Source organism: Girardinichthys multiradiatus, chromosome 5 (assembly GCF_021462225.1).
Source record: "Girardinichthys multiradiatus isolate DD_20200921_A chromosome 5, DD_fGirMul_XY1, whole genome shotgun sequence".
NCBI classification, from domain to species: Eukaryota; Metazoa; Chordata; class Actinopteri; order Cyprinodontiformes; family Goodeidae; genus Girardinichthys; species Girardinichthys multiradiatus.
Window position 1 is genome coordinate 5,052,884 of NC_061798.1, and position 21,357 is coordinate 5,074,240.

Genomic DNA, 21,357 nt, shown 5'->3' on the forward strand with positions numbered 1-21,357 from the left:
TTACAGTGTGGTTACAGCGACAGTTGAGGAAATAAACTTTGTTCCAGGGAGTTAATGCAGTCCCATATGACACACACATACACTTTGTAAACTGAAGTCAAGGTCCCATCAGAATTTGTTTAGTTTTTATATAATGTCCACCATCTATATTGATCGCTAAAAATCCAATCCAGTCCGTTTTAACAATATATGTCTTAATTTGAAGAACTCATTTGCAACAATCATTTGCAGACAAAGAATATGTGTTATACACACTGTAAAACAAGCAGCACAGCAGGTTGTTAACCCTCTTTCTTGTTTGTCAAAACTACCGTCTACTGTCAGGAGACACGGAACATTTCACATAAACTAAGTTGTTAGAGTGGCTCTCTGAATGATGGTTGGTTAGAATAATGAACGGCAGCCACACTACCAGATGGGTTCACGATCCTTTGAGCTATAACAAAACCATACTTTGCCTCTGAGAATTTGGGAGGAATGCAGTGTGTGGATGATTTGAGGATAATCAGTCAGAAATCCTGAAAAAGTTATTCTGAACTTGTTTGTGTGTGAGAGTGAGAAAGAGATATTCACGAGATGTTCAGCATATGCCTACATCTTTGTTGTAAAAACTAAACAAGCCTATATTAAAGAGATGACCAGTCACAGTGCGTCTGAGGGTTGAGAGGGAGAACCGTTGCTGCAAGCCTGAGTCTTGTGTGGTGCTCAAACTGGAGACGACCTGCTGCATTTGTTTGATTAAACAAACTGAGCACAGACCTCAACTTTAACAGTTAAAATGTTTTGTGCATTCAGTGATGTGTGAATGTGCTGAATTCAATAATGTGTTTAGGAAATGAAAGAGTTTGTTTTGTTAGTCATGGAGGTAAAGACAAAAGTATAGATATTTGTAGATGCTGAATTAGAACTCCTAATCTTAGAGGATCTGAGGCAATTCTCAGAAAAAAACATATTTGTGTGATGTTGCCCTCACCCTGCTGGCTGGACTCCTGATCAGCCTGGGCTTTTCTGATGGTGAGGTCCAGTGGGCTTTCCTGGTCCGCCATGAGAAGTTTGCTGAGGACTGGGTTCTGTGCAGAGGCAGCAGCCGTACCTCCTCCTCCACCTCCACTGTTGCCGGCTCCCGTCCCGTTGCTGCTCTGGATGCCGGAGGGCGCTGAGTTGACTGCAGCAGAGATGGGGCTGAAGCCCGCTCCTGGAGTAGGGGATGGAGAGGAGGAGGCAGACGATGGAGGGGAGCTGGGTGTGGGCCTGGCCGGGGAGCTTGGGGCTTGCGCCAGAGACACCGCTCTCGGCAGGCTTTGGTCCTTCATGGTGCCGTTGGGCAGGGGCAGGTCTTCCTGAGTAGTTTTTGAGGTATATTCGGCAGCAAACTGGTGGATCATTCGCTGCATGATCTCACGAGCCACTAGAGGAATGTGAGGGTCAGAGAAACTTGGGAGGTCTGGAGAACACGAGAAGAAAAAGAAACAGAGGAGAAAACATATCAACATTCCGTCCTCGAGGAATTTGTTCAGTTGTTGGCATGTCCGACTTCTTATTTATCCCATTTCATCCCGAAAATCTAATCCTGATGTCATGCTGCAATAATCCAAAAATCACGCAGAAGCTGCCCTTAATCCTGCCTATTGACTGTGGTGAAAGCACTATGATATCAGTGTACACATCAGATTATTGCCTGCAGTTTTTCACATGGGACTCTGTACAGTTCGCTTCAAAATCCCTGACTTTTTTTCTGGTTTTTGGAACTATATAGCTGTCTACGCTTGAATAAATCTGCACAGAAATAAACATGAGCCAGAGTTCCTCTAGCAAAGATACACTCAGTGTTAATAAACATGCAAATGATAATTAAACAAACATTTCCAATACTGTGTTTGCAGTGTTGTGCTGTATTTGCTTCTTTTTTTGAATTAAAAGAGCTCTTTTTTAAGGAGTGTTGATTTTAGTCGGAAAATTTTAGAAACATTTATGTTTAAGTTCCATAAAATTAAAACACTTTGTTGTCCAAATCCAAACTATGATGGATTTTTCTAGGCTAGGCAAAGCTTGAATCAAAGATCAGTCTTGATTCTTACTAGGATTTTATCTCTACTAAATGAATATCTACATGCATGTGTATGTGTAGCTTTTCAGTTTATATTTCATTTATGTGCTCACCTGTTCCCTCTACAAATCCCCAGATGCAGTCTCATTACTTCATCATGCAGGGTTAAACACAACACCATTTATTTAACAATCGGCACAGAGATCAGCGAGTAATTCAACCATACAACTGACTGCTATTACCTTGTTCCCAGTTAAGCGGCTGTGCTGTGTACATCACACTCAGTTTAACATGACTACAAGTATGAAGCTTGAGAGAAGGTGAGGAAAATCTCCTTGGTAAAGGTGACATAGCAAGTCTTGGCATATTTAGAGGCACATCAAGGTCTGTCACGTCTAAGAAGTTTGTGTGCTGATTTTAATGTGCCCCAGTGTTTTTTAGTGCATTTCTGATACTGGGTATGTTACATTTGAAAAAACAGTATTGTTTTATTTTTTCCATACCTAAAGACCTGTGGATGGATATTCTTTGCCCAACAACCAATCTATGACTGCTCCCAAAACCTAATTAGCTTAATTAATCAGAAAGTTGGTCAAACTGCCATCACTTGAAGCTGCATGCAGCATCTAGAAATGATACAAATCTTCATCAGTGCAGACAGATCATCTGCATATTGTAGCATGAGATAAAGTAATGTCATTGTAGTATCATTTGAGTAACATTTGATTTGATTTAGTAGCAGTGGTGCATATTTGCAGTATATATGTGCTGTTTGAAGGTTTAAATGATTATGTTGCACATCAGTCCACCTATTTCTTTAAAAAACAACCAAACCAAAGTATTTGTTGTATCATTTTAAAATGTATTGTCAATTTTTCATTTGGTGCGTGTGCTAGGACACAAAACGGTCACTGTTAATGGCTGCTGTGAGGTAATAATATCTTGGCCAACCGTTGATATTAATTTCACTGGTTAATTTTCAATAAGCAAAGCAGCAACACCATCAACAATTATTTGTTGCCATATAATGTGATGCTATCCCAGATAATACAGCAGTAGACATCAACTTCTAAACATTTGATAAATTATTTAGATAATTTCATGTGTAAAAATTAAAATCCTTTAAAAAGGACATTATCCCAAAAAAAATAGTCCTGAATCAGAATCAGAATCAGAAACGCTTTATTGCCAAGTACGTTTTTGGACATACAAGGAATTTTTTTTGGCGTAGTTGGTGCAATACAGTACAAATTAAACAGTATAAACATATCTACAATATAATATAAATATATGTGCACAGTTTTAAGTGAGTGAGAGTAAAAGTAGAGCAGTATAAGATGCAAGAGCAATACAACAGTGCAGGTGATCAATGTGCAAGTAAGCAGGAGTCCAAGCTGAGCGTTAATGTAACGCATAGAATTACAGTTTACAAGTGTCCTGTCAGCAAAAAAGGGGGGGGGGTGTGGGGGAAAGGGGAGTGTCAGGGTGGTTTCCGGGCTTTGTTAACCAGGCTGGTGGCAGATGGGAAAAAAACTGTTCTTGTGGCGTGAGGTTTTGGTCCGGATGGACCGCAGCCTCCTGCCAGAGGGGTCTCAAAGAGTCTGTGACCGGGGTGGGAGGGATCAGCCAGAATCTTCCCTGCCCGCTTCAGGGTCCTGGAGGTGTACAGTTCCTGGAGCGACAGTAGACTGCAGCCAATCACCTTCTCAGCAGACCGAATGACACGCTGCAGCCTGCCCTTTTCCTTGGTGATGTCTTTTAGGTGTGAGAGCACAAGGCCCTCAAAGGACTTCATCACCACAGAGGTCAGGGCGACGGGTCTGAAGTCATTAAGCCCTGTGGTCCTTGGCTTCTTGGGAACAGGGACAATGGTGGAGGACTTGAAGCAGGCTGGCACATGACATGTCTGCTTCAAGATGTGCAGATGTAGTTTAAAAATCAAATGGTCTATGCTGTAAGGTTTGTGTAATACTTGTATGGTAATCTAGAAACCACACAGCAGGTCTATACTGCTATTTTGCAGCCCCCTGCTACATCATCATGCTTCCTATTATCAACAATGCAGTCACACATCAACCAGTTACATCAACGTCTTGCTCACTTTCTCAAATGATTTTTCCAAATGTGATTGGTTTTACAGCCAGATTGTTTTGTTCATCTCCCTGTCTGCTTTGACTCAATCTACAAGAATGAATGCGAAAAAAAATTATGTAGGAAATGACCTTCTTCTATTCATATATATTTCACTTTTTTGCCTCAATTTGTCCCTTTACTTTTCCTGTCTTTTGTTGAGACAGTGTTTTGAAAGATATCAGTCTGAATAAAAAATGTATTCATATTCAGACTATTGTCCTCAGTCTAGCTAATTAGGTTTGCTCAAGTAATTGTAGAGAATTATAAAGTTTACTTCTCGAATGGATGAAACATAATTAATCTGGATATTCTACAATTCATAGAAACGTGGTAACTAGCACATAATTTACCAGTTCAAGTATAACCTCCTCACCTCAGCTGAGCTTTAGCAATTATATTTCTTTAGATCTTCCCCAACAGTGAGTTTGTCAGGTAGCTGGAATTCAGTATGTGCCCCAGACATGTCAGCAGGTGCTGTAGCTGTATGTTGCTGTGACAGACTCAATAATCCTCTGTTCTCTGACTTCTGTGCTTCCTGATAACATCACACTGGGTAATCACTGCCACAAAAATGCTCATGTTGTTATGGCATAATGGAGCTTATACTATAACAATCATATATTCTAGTATTTTATTTCATGGTGAATTAAATACTAGAATATGTGATTGTTATAGTATAAGCACCATAGCACCATAGCTCTCTATGTTATGGATAAATAAATGAATACACCCCCCAAATATCCAGTCTTTGTTCAATTAAATGAAATTTAAAACTCTATAAGCTCTGTATACATGCAAACAGCACTATTCAGAACAACATCAAGTGAGCTTTTGCACAGAGTCCTGCATGCCCAGTGATGTGTTGGCACGCCTAACAGGGTTTAGCTTTAAATACAGTCAAAAACGTAAACCTACTGGTCTGTGAATGCAGAATATGAGGATAGCTGTTGCATTTTGGAAAATTTCTCTCAGAAGTTTTACTTTTAAAGGTGTTTGCCTGAAATGTTTAAATAGTTTATGCACCATGTTTATAATGGCTTTTGCTTCTGCCTCTCTGCCTGCTCAGACGCTTTTCTCCTAAGCTCCCTGCGTGCTTGCATTCTTTTACTCCTAACTTTTTATCTCTTCGCCAAAATTACGGAAATATTGGAATAAAACAATTTCTTACCAGCGACTCCCAAGGATTATTATTATTACTATTATTTTTTTTTTTTAAAAGGACTTTGATGTTTTTATAATCGAACTCGAAAGCAGGACAAGTTGACGCCAGCTAATCAGCACAAAATGTCTCCCTTCACCACAGAGGACTTCGACAAACTTTTACAGAATTTGGCTGTTTTGGAGATGAAAATCTACTGACTAGAATTGAATGTGAAGGTGAATATGGGGTACAACGATGATTCAACTCTGCCTGTGATCCCAAACAGTGACAGCCAGCTCAACAACTCAGTCGGCAATCAGAACACTGAGAATAAACCTACCGGCAGACCCCCCTGGCATGTTTTAGGGGCATGCCCAAAAAATCAAGGTGGACGACTCACTGGAAGATCTCAGCAATTAAATAAATTAGAATGGTCAAAATTACAGAGAAATGCCCCCGTTTCCCCTGGGAAAAGGAGACTTCGACAGCGAGCTGCTGTCACAGCAACTGATAGGAGTGAGCCAGCTGGAAATAATGGAATTCCCCTCCAAAACAGATTTGCTCCACTACAGAATGAAAACCAGGAAAATGATCCATCTTCTGAGAACAATAAAAGGTTTGAGAACAACCTAAATTCTAAACAGTCTTCACCTAAATTGCCAGAGAAAACGCACCCCACCGGACCAAGAACCCTAATAGTGGGCAACACAGCTGTGGATGCGATTAAAAACCTCTGCAACAAGAAAAACACAGAAGTTGTGATTGGTACCAGTAACGTGGTGTCTGATATCTCAGAGAATATTCTCGCAATCACAGAAAAGCGCCCGTCTCTAGAAAACCTTATTATACACTGTGGAGCCATGGATGACGTGGCTAAGAAAAAATCAGAAGAACTGAAGGAGGATTTCACTCGTCTTCTGAATATTGTTGGAGGTCTCAATATCAAGGTGTTTCTCAGCGGACCCTTTGCACCCATTTTCTGTGGAGATGAGATTTTTTCCAGACTTCTGATGATTAATAAGTGGTTGAAAAAAACATGTGCCACCACACCTGTGAACTTCATCGACAACTTTAATGTTTTTTTGGGAAAAAAGACAACTCTTCAAGCAAGATGGTTTCTGTTTGAACAAGCCGGGAGCCAGACGTCCCACATCTAATCTCTTCTATTCAGTAAATAATCCGCCAGCAGCTTCGACCTTCAGCAGAGAACATGGAGTATCAACAACAATGATAGCGCTGCCACCAACAGCTCCAGCAGAGACAACCGGGCAGTTGGCTGAGAAAGAGAGGTCATCACAAAAGGTCTCCCCATCGAAATCCACAGGAGAAGTGGACCCCCCCATTATACCCCCATCCCCCCAAACCCAGACCCAGACCGACACCCCCAGTAAACCCCCCTCACCCCTCACCCCAGACCCCTACCCAGACCGCACAGAACTCTCCCATCTCCCCACTGAGCCCGCTTTTTACTTTACTGGATTCTGATAACATGACAGGAACTCCTAAAATCGGGACCCAAATGGCTCTGACATCTTCTCCATTCAACACCCCCCGTGGCCGAGGCCCTGCTACTAAACCAACATCTTCCAAATGCCGCAGGCCTCCACCACCTCCTGATCTATCTCCTCCTAATCAGGACCTTCAAATCACTTCTCTGTGATACAGTCTGGGCCCCAGTGGTAACTCTATCAGAAATGAGCATGTCCAGGAAAAACTTGGGCCCCTAATAGGAGATAGTTGTAAAATCTCTGTGCTAATACGTGACAGAAAGTACAAAGCCAAAAGGATAAGAAACAGTAATAAACAATCAACGAAAGCCATAAACTGTCAGGTACAACCAGACACAGAGTTAATATCAACAACTAAGTCATATAAACTGGCTTTACTGAACATTAGATCTCTGTCAGGAAAATAATTTTTAATCAATGACTTCAATACTGACCACGATCTTGATGTTATGTTTTTAACAGAAACATGGTTACATGAATTTAATGAAGCTCCCATTCTGATAGAGTCGACGCCTCTGAACTACAATTTTCTTTGTGAGAGCAGACAGCAAAGAAAAGGTGGAGGGGTGGCCACTTTGTTTAAAGATTTATTAGAGTGTAAAAAAGTATTTCTGGGCAAATTTGACTCTTTTGAATATTTGGCTCTCCAGGTAAAGAGCCTGGTCCGAACAATGTTCTTGAATATTTACAGGCCCCCTAAGTCCAAAACAAACTTTATCAGTGATTTTAATGAGCTTTTATCTGTGATATGTGTTGATTATGACTGTTTAATTATTGTGGGAGACTTCAACATTCACATGAACAATCCTGAAGACAGAAGTACAATAGATCTATGTGACACTCTCAGAAATTTTGGTTTGACTCAACATGTTAAACAGCAAACGCACAAACAGGGACATATTTTGGACTTGATCATCACATTTCCAAGGTGTCTGTAACTGATGTTGCTCTATCTGACCACTTTTCTGTTATTTTTGAAAGCATCATCTGCAATGACTCAGTTTGTCAAAGAGACATGATAAGAAAACGCATCTTTAAGGACGGTGCTGCTGAAACCTTTAACCAGATTTACTCTTCTACCTCCACTTTGCCCTGTAACACTGTAGATGAGCTGGTAGATAACTTTCATTCTAAAATCTCAGACATCATTGATTCAATTGCTCCAATTAAAGTGAAAGTCATTTCTGGGAAGAAAATGTCTCCATGGAGAAGTGCTCCACCAGTCAGAAGTGGAAAAAAAGGAGTGTCAAAAAGCTGAACGCAGGTGGCGAAAGACTGGACTCCAGGTTCACTATATTATCTATAAAGAGACTATACAGATATAACCTACAACTGAAAAATGCAAGAGAATCTTTCTTTTATGAGATCATCAGCAAAAACATTAACAATGCTCGTGCATTATTTGCCACGGTCGACAGGTTAACAAACCCTCCTGTAACTGTAGCATCTGAACTCCACTGTACCAGGGCCTGCAATGAATTTGCTAAATTCTTTACTGAAAAAACACAAAAGATCAGAGAGGCAGTCAGCACATCCGCATCAACTCCAGTACCAAAGCTGTCTCCAACTAGAACTAATTTTGACAAAATTTCCCAATTTCGCCAAATAAACTGTAAAATCTTAGAAGAAATCGTACAGCAACTAAGCTCTTCTTCCTGCTGTCTCGATGTTTTACCCACAGCTTTCCTTAAGAAAGCTTTGCCTCTAATAACATCTGATTTAACACAAATAAACACGTGCATTTTGTCAGGTGTTTTCCCCCAGGCCCTAAAAACAGCAATTATCAAACCTCTATTGAAAAAGAGCAACTTGGACAAGCTGCTACTGCAGCACTACAGGTCTATATCAAACCTCCCCTTCATCAGTAAGATAATTGAAAAAGCTGTGTTTCAGCAGTTAAACAACTTCCTAACAACGACCAACAGCTTCGATGTCTTCCAGTCAGGCTTCCGTGCTCACCACAGTAGAGACTGCTCTTGTCAAGGTGTTCAATGACATCCGTATAAATGCAGACTGTGGAAGAACCACAGTGCTGGGATTATTGGACCTTAGTGCAGCATTCGACACTGTTGATCACTCCATTATATTAGAGCGCCTTGTGGTGGATGCTTCTACCACCACCACAAAGTGTTAGTATTGTTTCATTGTTTTACATTTATTAGTTTCAGATGACACTATACATAAGTTTAAGTTATTTTATTTAGACAGATATTTTCTAATGGGTGCACACTTTAGTTAAGATTTGTCTGAATGGTTTACTTATACTTGTTTTTTTTTCTTTGAGGTTCTGCAAATGCAGACCAGCTGGAGGTGGAAGCCAGGAACATACCATTATTCCAAATGACTGAGGGGGGGACTTAACTTCTTAACTTGTTAAAGTTGTTAATTATTTTGTCACTTTAGTATTCACTTATTTGTGTTAAGTTAAAGATTAATTTGTGTCATTTATGTTTGTTAATTAGTTTGTATGTATTTTTCTCATTTGTTCTTATGTTGTGCCTTCCCCATTTGAGTCTAGGTTATTCCACCCCTATTTAAGTAGTCTTTGTTTTTTGGTCTGGAGGTCAGTTTTGTTTGAATTTTGTTGCTGTTCAGTTGACCTCAACTGAGTTGCGCCCAAACTCATGTCATTTATTATCTGAGTTATTTTTATATTGAAGTTGATCTTTTGTTAACTATTTTTGACAGTATTAAATTGAAGTTTTTCCAATTTTTGAACACCACACGCCTGGAAAACTGGGTCAACCTTTCTGGTACAGCACTCAACTGGTTTAAATCCTACTTGAAGGACAGGGACTTTTTTGTGTCAGTAGGTAACTTTACATCAGGGAGCACAAAAATCACATGTGGCATTCCCCAAGGGTCCATCTTAGGGCCCCTCTTATTCAATATCTACATGTTCCCCTAACACAGATTTTAATAAATAACAACGTAAGTTATCATAACTATGCAGCCGACACACAGCTATACGTTACGATGTCACCAGGTGACCATGAACCCATTCAAGCGCTGGGTAAATGCTTAGCAGAAATCAATGCATGGATGGGCCTAAATTTTCTTCAGCTGAATCATAACAAAACTGAAGTAATAATCTTTGGACCAAAGGAAGAGCATTTAAAAGTTAGCACACAGCTTCAGTTAATACAGCTAGAAACCACCAGTCAGGCTCGAAACCTGGGTGTAGTGATGAACTCAGACCTGAACCTTCAGAGGCACATAAAGGTAGTAACTAGGTCGGCCTTCTATCACCTAAAGAACATCTCCAGGATTAAAGGACTAATGTCTCAGAAGGACCTTGAAAAACTAATTCATGCGTTCATCTTTAGTAGAATTGATTACTGCAACGGTGTCTTCACAGGTCTGCCTAAAAAGTCAATCAGACAGCTGCAGTTGATCCAGAATGCTGCTGCCCGCGTCCTCACTAGAACTAAGAAAGTGGAGCACATCACCCCAGTTCTGAAGTCCTTACACTGGCTCCCTGTAGCTCAGAGAATAGAGTTTAAAATACTTCTGTTAGTCTATAAATCACTGAATGGCTTAGCACCAAAATACTTCACAGACTTGTTGTCAGTGGATCAACCAGCCAGACCTCTCGGGTCATCTCGCTCAAATCTAATCTGTGTATCCAAAACCAGAACCAAACATGGAGAAGCACCTTTTAGTTCTTATGCTCCACTAATCTGGAATAAACTGCCAGAAACCCTAAGTTGCTTTAAATCAAGATTAAAAACGTATTTGTTTAGAGTGGCCTTTGACTGTGCCATCTAGGCATGATTAGTAGCGTTTTCAGTCCAATTTTTCTTTCATTTTCTTGTCCATCATTCTATTCTCTTTATTTTATTTTTTAAATTACCTCTGTTGTTTTATTTTATCATTTGATTTGCTTTCCTGTGTCTGTATCTGTGTTTATTTGCTTTGTGATTGTATTGTAATTGTATGTACAGCGCTTTGGGTGGCTCGTTACTGAAAAGCGCTATATAAATAAACTTACCTTACCTTACCAAGATAACAGTAAAATTTGCTACCTGATTCAAAATCGCCTATTGATGCTAATATAAAGGTGCTATTAAACCCTGTTTTAAGGAATCTGGATCATATTTGATCTTTTCTAGCTTAACATTTTAAACCCATCAAACCTTACCTCTGATGATGTAATTAATAATCAAAATCTTAACTGAAGTCACTAGATAGCAGCGGAAGAAATGTCACAGTATTAGTGATGTAACTATCAGAAGCATTGTTGCCTAAAACATACAGGAAACAATCACTAAATTGTATAATCACATTTAATCGCTGCAACATGAAACTGACTGAACTTTTATCGAACTGCTGTATAGGAGTCAGTTTGAAGCAGAAAATGCTATTATATCTGACATGCACATGTTGGGGAGGTCTTTGCATGGCCCACCTATATTACAAGAGGATTATGTTACTATAAATGAGTCAACTCCTACTAATTATTTAAATTTTCACATTCCTCGAAATAGTCCCAGACCAATCAATAGCTACAACTCTTTTGAATATTTAATCTTTGTTTTCCTCATCCAAATTGCAAAGCAGTAAAACCACTTCTGTTTGATGTTTTGTACTGTCCACCATGCCCTTACTCTCAATTTTTAGATCAGTTTTCAGACCTTTTATCTGATTTAGTGTTAAATACAGATAAGGTCATTATAGTGGGGGATTTTTACATTCATGTTGACACTGAAAGTGATAGCTTAAATATAGCCTTTAATGATATCTTAGACTCAATTAGCTTTGCACAAAACATTAACAAACCTACCCACCTTTGTCTTCATTCTCTGGACCTTGTGCTGACATATGGCATTGAGTGTGAAGACCTAACAATATTTTCTCATAACCCTATCCTGTCTGACCATTTCTTAATAACGTTTGAGTTTAATTTAAGCGAGTACTTCACACCAGAAAGAAAATTTCATTATAGTAGATCATTATCAGACAGTGCTGTAACAACCTTTAAAGAATCTGGTCCACTTTTAATTTCCTCATTATCACAGAAAAGCACAGTGGAGGGCAATAATTTTGTTTCTGCCCCTTCACAAATTGATTCTCTTGTTCAGAGTGTTACTTCATTATTGCGAGGTGCATTAGACAATGCAGCCCCCTTGAAAAAGAAGGTAATTATTCACAGGAGGTAGGCTCCTTGGTTTAATTTAGATCTGCGTACTTTAAAGCACAAGAAAAAATTGGAGAGAAAATGGCGCTCCACACACCTAGAGGATTCCTACTTAATCTGGAAAAATAGCCTAATGTTGTACAAAAAGACATTTCGCCAAGCCAGAACAGCTTATTTCTCATCATTAAGAGAAGAGAACAAGAACAATCCTAGGTTTCTCTTTAGTAGAGTTGCTAAATTTACACAGAGTCATAGCTCTGTTGAGCCATCCATTTCCTTAGCTCTTAGCAGTCATGACTTTATGGGATTCTTCTTAAATAAAATTGATTCTATTAAAAATAAAATCTTTGACATACTCCCGAAGATGATTACTTCATCTTCAGCAAGTGAGACAACATTGGAAATAACTGCAGAACCTGATCTGTGTTTGGACTGTTTTGATCCCATGGAGCTTCCCGAGTTATCAGAAATATTAGCTTCATCTAAACCTTCAACTTGTATGTTAGACTAAATTACAACCAAATTATTTAAGGAAGTGTTCCCTCTGATTACCAACCCCATTTTAGGTATGATTAATCTATCCTTAGTAAATGGATATGTACCACTGGCTTTTAAGGTAGCTGTAATTAAACCTTTACTTAAGAAACCTTCGCTTGATAGAGATGACTTGAAAAATTACAGACCTATATCCAATCTTCCATTCTTATCTAAAATTCTTGAGAAAATAGTTGCTAATCAAATATGTGAGCATTTACACAGCAATGACCTGTTCCAAGAGTTCCAGTCAGGCTTCAGAGCTCATCATAGCACTGAAACAGCTCTGCTAAAAGTCACTAATGATATTCTTCTGGCCTCAGATAATGGACTTGTGTCTGTACTTGTTCTGTTAGATCTCAGTGCTGCATTTGATACAGTCGATCATAATATTCTCTTAAAAAGGCTGGAATATGTTGTAGGGATCAGGGGAACAGCGCTAGGCTGGTTTAAATCTTATTTGTCTGACAGATTCCAGTTTGTTCATGTAAATGATGAATCATCTTTAAACTCCAGAGTTAATTGTGGAGTACCACAGGGTTCAGTACTTGGACCAATTTTCTTTACTATTTATATACTTCCAATAGGTCAAATTATCAGGCGGCTAGGATAAATTGTCACTGTTACGCTGATGATACTCAGCTTTACTTGTCCATGAATCCTGATGAGCCCAACCAGTTGGACAGACTACAAGCATGTTTTGAAGACATAAAAACTTGAATGACTTTAAATGTTCTGCTTCTAAATTCAGACAAGTTGTTGTCTTTGGACAGGAGTCTTTAAAAAAAAAACTGCTTAGTCAGTCACTTAACCTGGATGGCATTAAATTGACCTCCTGTAATAAAGTAAAAAACCTTGGTGTTATTTTTGACCAGGACATGTCATTTAAATCCCATATTAAACAGGTTTAAAGGATTTTCTTCTTTCACCTCTGAAACATTGCCAGAATTAGAAATATCCTATCCAGGAGTGACGCTGAAAAACGAGTCCATGCATTTGTTACTTCAAGGCTGGACTATTGTAATTCTTTACTAACAGGATGTCCACAAAATGCAGTTAAAAGCTTTCAGCTGATTCAAAATGCTTTAGCAATAGTTCTGATGAAAATTAAAAAGAGAGATCAAATTTCTCCTATTTTAGCTTCCCTTCATTGGCTCCCTGTTAAATCCAGAATAGAATTTAAAATTCTCCTCCTCACATATAAAGCCCTTAATGATTTAGCTCCATCATACATCAGAGATCTGATTGTTCCATACGTTCCTAACAGAGCACTTCGTTCTCAGACTGCAGGTTTACTGGTGGTTCCTAGAGTCTCTAGAAGTAGAATGGAAGGCAGATCCTTTAGTTATCAGGCTCCTCTCCTGTGGAACCAGCTCCAAGTTTTAGTCCGTGAGGCAGACACCCTGTCTACTTTTAAGGCTAGGCTTAAAACTTTCCTTTTTAATAAAGCTTATAGTTAGAGTGGCTTAGGTTATCCTGAGCTATCTCTGTAGTTATGCTGCTATAGGCTTAGGCTGCTGGAGGACATAATGACCACTTTCACCCTCTTCGCTACATTCTCACACTACTCTCCAATTTTGCATTATTTGCTGTTATTTCAGCTTTTAACTTTATGTTCTCTCTCTTTTCTCTTCCTAGGAGCTACACCTGGCCTGACTCTGTGTCTATCTGTGACACCTTTCTGGAGAGGGGCATTGTCCAAGCTTCTGCTGGCAACAACTTAATGCTCACCCTCTACAGATGATCCACTTAGCCCTGTCTTTCAGTGTTTAACCCTTTCTCTCTCCTAGACATGGCAATTGACTGAGCTTTTACTGTAACTAATTATATGTGCTCTCTTTCAGACTCTATCCTTGAAAACTGGCTCAAAGTTTATCTGTTCTTTCTTTCTAGATGAAACGACTAAAGGAGCTACATCCACTAACATTTACTTTTCCTTCCCATAGAAAGTACTCCTGGATCAGTGCTTCTTTGTTGTCTTTGTGTCTCTGCTCTGTTCTCTCAAACCCCCAGTCGGTCGTGGCAAATGGCCGCTCACACTGAGCCTGGTTCTGCTGGAGGTTTCTTCCTGTTAAAAGGGAGTTTTTCCTCTCCACTGTCGCTACATGCATGCTCAGTATGAGGGATTGCTGCAAAGTCAACACCAGTGACTGTCCACTGTCTCTACATGCTCATCCAGGAGGAGCGAATGCTGCAAGTCATTGACTGGATGCAATCTGCTGGGTTTCCTTAGATAGAAAAACTTTTTATCCAATTTGAAAGAATAACTGAATCTGACTGCACTGTTCCTGTTCAATGGTTAGGATTAATTGGAATGTATGAACCTGACTTTGTGAAATGCCTTGAGACGACATGTGTTGTGAATTGGCACTATATAAATAAACTGAATTGAAAAAAATAATGTAATTGATTTACTGTTCTAACTATATAAGTACAGGTCCTTCTCAAAATATTAGCATATTGTGATAAATTTAACATTCATATATTTTAGATTCACTGCACACTAACTGAAATATTTCAGGTCTTTTATTGTCTTAATACAGATGATTTTGGCATACAGCTCATGAAAGCCCAAAATTCCTATCTCACAAAATTAGCATATCATTAAAAGGGTCTCTAAATGAGCTATGAACCTAATCATCTGAATCAACGAGTTAACTCTAAACACCTGCAAAAGATTCCTGAGGTCTTTAAGACTCCCAGCCTGGTTCATCACTCAAAACCCCAATCATGGGTAAGACTGCCGACCTGATTGCTGTCCAGAAGGCCACTATTGACACCCTCAAGCAAGAGGGTAAGACACAGAAAGAAATTTCTGTACGAATAGGCTGTTCCCAGAGTGCTGTATCAAGGCACCTCAGTGGGAAGTCTGTGGGAAGGAAAAAGTGTGGCAGAAAACGCTGCACAACGAGAAGAGGTGACCGGACCCTGAGGAAGATTGTGGAGAAGGGCCGATTCCAGACCTTGAAGGACCTGTATTTGTGTTTGATGTTTGCAAAATAAACCACTTCTTACTGCTCCAGATTCATCTGTCTTTTTCTGCTTAATATATTAATAATTGAGTGTTCTGAAACCTTCAGATATTTTATTCAATCAGGCTAAGTATAGTTTTTATCATATCTGATTGATTGATTGATCTGATCTGATTGATTTTTTTTTTTTTTTTTGAATTTGTTTAGAAATCTTTTCAGAAATAAAGGCACTAGAGGCCTTTATTTTTCATAGTAGGCAGACAGGAAGGAGGGGCAAAGAGAGGGGGAGACATTCGGCAAAGGTCGCCGGGTCCGGGACGGCTGCTTCGAGGACTATAGCCTCTATATGTGGTTGTGCGCTAACTCCTACACCACCAGCACCGCGCCCCTGATTGGTTGATTTTAGTTGCTACAAGTCTTTCAAAGTAGAAAACATGCTGTTAACATAAAGTCGTGGAACATCAAGTAGAACGAAGTGTTGTCCCTAACAAGCATAGAAAGCTTCATGCTGCAGGGTGAACCTAACTACACATTGTGATTTGTGTTTACTATCCTCTCCTACTTTTAGGGGAAAATCATTGAAAATCATTGATCATTGGAAGGTCCTGAAAGTACAACAATCCTCAAATTCAATAGAAAGGCAGTTTTCTGATGAGTCAAATAATCTCTGCTGTATTCCCCTGCCTTCCTATATGATAAAACCGTTGTGTGTGTTGCTATAAAAACAAAGAAAAGCTGCCAGAGGAGCCAAAATGTCAGGCCGAAACTAGATAAATATGTGTTTTTTTCCTTTGGCAGAGATGTTTGAAATAAGGAACCCACTGCCATCCTGCAAAGTTGGGCTCGCCCCAATTGATGGGAGTTGTTGTAAAAAAGGGAAAGCTACAGATTTTACCAGGAGGTCATAAGTAGATGCTTCCGTGTTGAAAATATGTCTCTACTGACAAGGTGACCTGGAAATAAAAAGAATGTCAATGAAGGAGCTTAAACATTCAGTGATTTTTATCTTTCCTGTGAGGTTTTATAATTTCCGATATCAGACATATGTTAAGTTACACAGCCTGTGTTATCTCTTGTAAAGACAACCTGTGCTAACATTAATGCTACCATTCTTCATAAACATCATCAAGGTTTTCATCCCATTTAAACTAAGAACATAAGTTCTGCCCTGAGGCTAAGGTGCACGGCGGAACAGATATTGGTCCAATTAAAGTCCTAATCAATATGGCTTCAACCACACAGGCAGAACTACCTGTGGAGGCGCTATATTTAAACAGAGAAACAGACTATCTGGAACACATAAAACGTTGTTTGATAAACATGTACACTGGCGCCTGTTGGCACGAGGGCAGCACATAAGGAAATATTTATTAGTTCTGTTCTAACTGCAGCGTTGAGACAGATATGCCAACTACACATGTTCTGTAAGAATTTTGGACTTTTTGCTTGATGAATTATTTGTTACTTTTTATGATACAACTTCATATTCTTTAGAACTATATTCAATTTAAGCCATCACATAAAATCTGAAATATTATTAGCTTTTATACAAAGAAAATATTAACTATAGTTATTTTTAATTTAGTAGACATTTGTTTAGTAAATGTATTCAATGAATCTGGTTTTACCTGCTCCTTTCATGACCGATTAATTTTGGCATACTTTTTGCCAATGATGAACATGTTTTTTTTTGGTATTTTGTGGCACTATTTTGTAAGTTGACTGACTGAAAATGGGGTGGAGAGAGAGAGGAGAAGACATGTAGCAAAGGTCAACGGCCTGGGACTTGATCCCTGTACCACCGCTGGGTGGGTTGATCATTTTTCATTACAGAACCAGGCTGTCAACGATTGTGAAAAAAAGGGTCTAAACAACAGTTCAGAGTAAACTGATAGGAACATAAAGTTCTTCTATGTTCACATAGTGGTTTGATAATATTTTAAAGCATTGTAAAAGGTTTTAGGATTTGTCATCAAAAAGCAAAGAAAATGTTCATGATTTGTTTCATTCAGACAGCTTTTTCAAATCTTGGCACAACTTTTATAGTTTATTCTTCATTTGGCATTCTGGATGGAAATGTATTCAGTCTAAGTCTTGAGTATTTATGTAGTTCATCTTCCCTTAGAAGTTAATTGAAATTTTGGGTGAGACCTTGTGAAAAGTTTACCATCTTCAATATTTCCATGAATGGATGTGCTGTGGTAGGAGTGGCGATTCTAGACCAAATTCACCAGGAGGGGCAGGGTTTTTTCATGGGGTCACAAACAAAAGAATGAAACAAATGCAACAGGGCAATACAGTGGCTGTGGAGCTGCAGGTTGCAGACCCCTGATCCTATCTCAACATGGCTGAAGCTTGAAATGCAACCATTACATTTTAATTTATTGTCAAAATAAAACTGTAATGGCAAAAAATAAAATTGGACCAAGGTACCAATCTGGTACTGTTGCATATCGGTGCATATCGTAAGAAATTGATTTAGTACTATGTCTTTAGTACAGGAGCCATAGCAGAGGCCAGGACAAGTCCTAGAGGGGCCCCGGCCCCAGTTGGCGCCTGTCTAGAACCGCCCATGGTTAAAGGGAATGATGTGGAGTGGGTATGTCTCACCTTTTCTGTGGAACACAGCATTGAGGAAGTCTCGGGCCTGTCTCTCCAGCCGGCTGATCCGAGACTGCCCCTGTTTGAAGTCTTCACAATCAGACAGCACGTGGCCGCCTCCACTGTTTTCCACGTTGTGCTCCTAAATACACACAAACACACACATCTATAGAGTGAGTATTCCAATAACCCACCTTGTGAAACAAAATCAAAGAAATGTGGTGCTGGGTCTTATAAACCAAATCTCCACATTTTTCCAGATTTGCTCCCCTGTTTTACGACATAATCAGACGCCCAAGCACACAGCTCTTTTTTTTGTGTACACTGAGTACATATCACTATATAAAGTGTCACATGGGATCACAATTTTGTTCATGCTGTTTTTCCACACTGAATATTATGGTCAGAAGGTCAAAGCAGCTTACAAATGTAGTTATTAATTATTAACCAGGAGCAATTATAAAATAAAAGAGGGCCAAGAATAGAGACAATGCTCTATAGTATTTGATTTTATTTTCAAAAATCAACTTGACTTAGTGGTCAGGACAAGCTTTTTGAGCCGTGCCTTTTGCCAAAGTTAAGCCTTTTATTCCGCTGATGTAGAGAAGGCCATTTATGCTTTTATTAGCTCCAGACTGGACTATTGTAATGCTCTCTATGTCGGTGTCTCACAGTGAAGCCTAAATCGCCTTCAGCTTGTCCAGAAAGCAGCCGCAAGAGTTTTAACTAACACCTCCCAACATGCGCACATTATCCGTGTTTTATATATTTTTTTACTGGCTTCCTGTATGTTTTAGAATTGATTTTAAACTTTCACTGTTCATTTTTAAATCTCTTAACCGCCTCACACCTTCTTATCTATCTGAACCTTTAAGTGTGTGTATGCGTAGCAGGTCCTTGAGGTCATCCAGTCATCTTTTAATGGATGTCCCAAAGACTAAGCTCAAATACTGTGGGGACTGGGCCTTTACAGAATCATAATCAGCTCTACTGCCAAGTTTGTACAGACAAGCAAGGAATTTCATTCAGGTGCACTTTGCTGTTAATAATTGAGAATATGTTTTTAAATATAATTTGACTTTATAATAGAATATAATGTGAGATCGGTCCAAGTATGCATGGTGTTGTTCTGGAACTCTGACTGTTCATCAGGGGAACAGTGTTGGGACCCACCTGAAATCTGTTTCCTTTGGATCTTTGTGGCACCATTGAACCAGGACTTTTTAAAAGCAAATTGTAGATGTATTTGATCAGAAAGGCTTTTAATGTCTCTTAGCACATTCCTTTTTGTTACAATTGTTTTGTTTTCTGTGATCTTTTTGAGTGTTTTTATGGTTTTATTGATATTGTCTCCTTATTTGGATGTTTTAAAGCACTTTACAAATCAATAAAACAAATAAACTAAAAATGTACTAGTGCATTTTTGTACCTGATAACACATAGCAGTCTACATGAGAAAACAGAAAACTCTGCTTCCTTCTTCTGCAGCCACACTGGCAGATAGCAGTACTGGCAAAAAAATATCTCAAACATAATTTAGTTATAATTAAATTGGTCAAAGCAAATATTCAGATTTGACCAAATAAAGTAAACCAATCTTCACTAGATAAATCAGCATGTAAATTTTAAATACTTCTACAGCCATTGTGGGATGCAATATGGTCCAGCTTTGTTGTTCCTTTAAATAAAATCATCCCTCTCTGGCAACTTTAGTTGCAAGCCAAACTTATTTAGTTGCATGCCAAAATTATACTCAGTTTCTTTCTCCTTCTTTACAATTCTCAACTTCATAGATGGAAGTGAATGTAAGTATACTGAGCTAGACGCATGAATACGATCGATGAGAAAAATCTTTAAAATAATCAAAAACAGACTTCACGTCTTGATCCTTCTGTCATTTCTCTATATTTTACCTACATGGAACCAGGTTTTAGTCTCGAGTAATGATGACCTGATGTTGTGTCTATAACCCCCCCCCCGGTTAGGATGGTTAGCAAAAACACATTTTTTGCAGTTCCTATATTTTCTTATATCATAAAGCTTTGACACAAATCAAAATTAGCTAAACCCTGTATTGGCAGATTGGAGGTCAAAAACAAGCGACTGGATTTGATGTCAAAATTAAATGCTTTTCTGGGTGCGGCGCTGATGGTGTAGGGGTTAAGTGCGCGACCATATACGGAGGCTACAGTCCTCGAAGCGGCCGACATTTGCTGAATGTATCCCCCTCTCTCTACCCCTCTTTCCTGTCTGACTACTGTCAAAAAAAATTTAAAAATAAAGGCTGAAAAAATATCTAAAAAAAAAAAATGTAAATGCTCATTAGAAATAAATTTGCATATGAGAATCATTTTGACCGTTTTACAGAACATTGAATATAGTTTTAAAACTTTCAGATTTCAGTATTCGCTTGTTTGAGGAATTGATGTGAAAACAGATGCTTTTGCACTGCATTGTTTATGATATTTGGTATTAGCTCAGTTAATGAAAATGCTCTTGGTTGTGCTGGTTTGTAATTATTTGTGACCTCACTTCTAAAACTAGGGCCCGTTCACACTGCAGGCAAATGTGACCTAAATCCAATTCTTTATGACTCAAGTGACCAGGTCAGACTTTTTCGAACAAGTGTGAACGCTCAGACCTGGCCCATATCTAATTTTTTCCCAAGTCAGATTTGACCCACTTCCATAAGTGGTTCTGAATGCATAAGTGTATCTAATTTTTGTAAATTGCGACTCCAGTGGAAAAGACCAAGGCGGATTTGATATGACTTTCACGTCACTTTCCATAGACATTGGTCTCAACTCAATGCCGGCAGGAAGTAATAGCAGTAAGCAAGATGGACGACAGCTGCAATGGTACTGCACTGTGGAGGGACTATGAGGTGTTAGAGCTTATAAATATGTGGACTGACACCTCTATTTGACCAAAGTTGGAGTTTGGATCGGTTCCGCATCCAAAAAGACCTCTGTGATGAACTGGCAGTCAGAATTCAGTTTCACTATGTTTTTATTTTCCTCCTCAGTGCCTGTGATACATTAAATGGTGTATGTTAGACAAACACTTTACAAAAGCAATTAAAACCATTGGACCAAAGTTTGCAGTGTTTGACATCAGTGCTATTTTTATTTTGCACAAGCGGGTCGGTTTGAAACCGAAAACAGTTCACACTAGTCAAATGTAGACAACATTTTAAAAGTCATGTGAACGGCGACACAAAAAAATCTGTTTCAGAAAAAACCTGAATCATCAAGACCTGCAGTGTGAAGGTAGCCTAAATCCAC

General features: G+C 39.0%; 1 protein-coding gene across 1 annotated transcript in view; it reads right to left on the bottom strand.

Moving 5' to 3' along the window:
* Positions 1-21,357, bottom strand: part of lcor (ligand dependent nuclear receptor corepressor) — a 122,937-nt gene that overhangs the window by 15,031 nt on the left and 86,549 nt on the right. Inside the window, exons 4-5 of the mRNA XM_047364806.1 lie at positions 18,083-18,215; positions 974-1,444 (exon numbers count right to left, since the gene is read on the bottom strand). Coding sequence (XP_047220762.1) covers positions 974-1,444; positions 18,083-18,215 — 604 coding nt within the window. The remainder of the gene's footprint in view (positions 1-973; positions 1,445-18,082; positions 18,216-21,357) is intronic.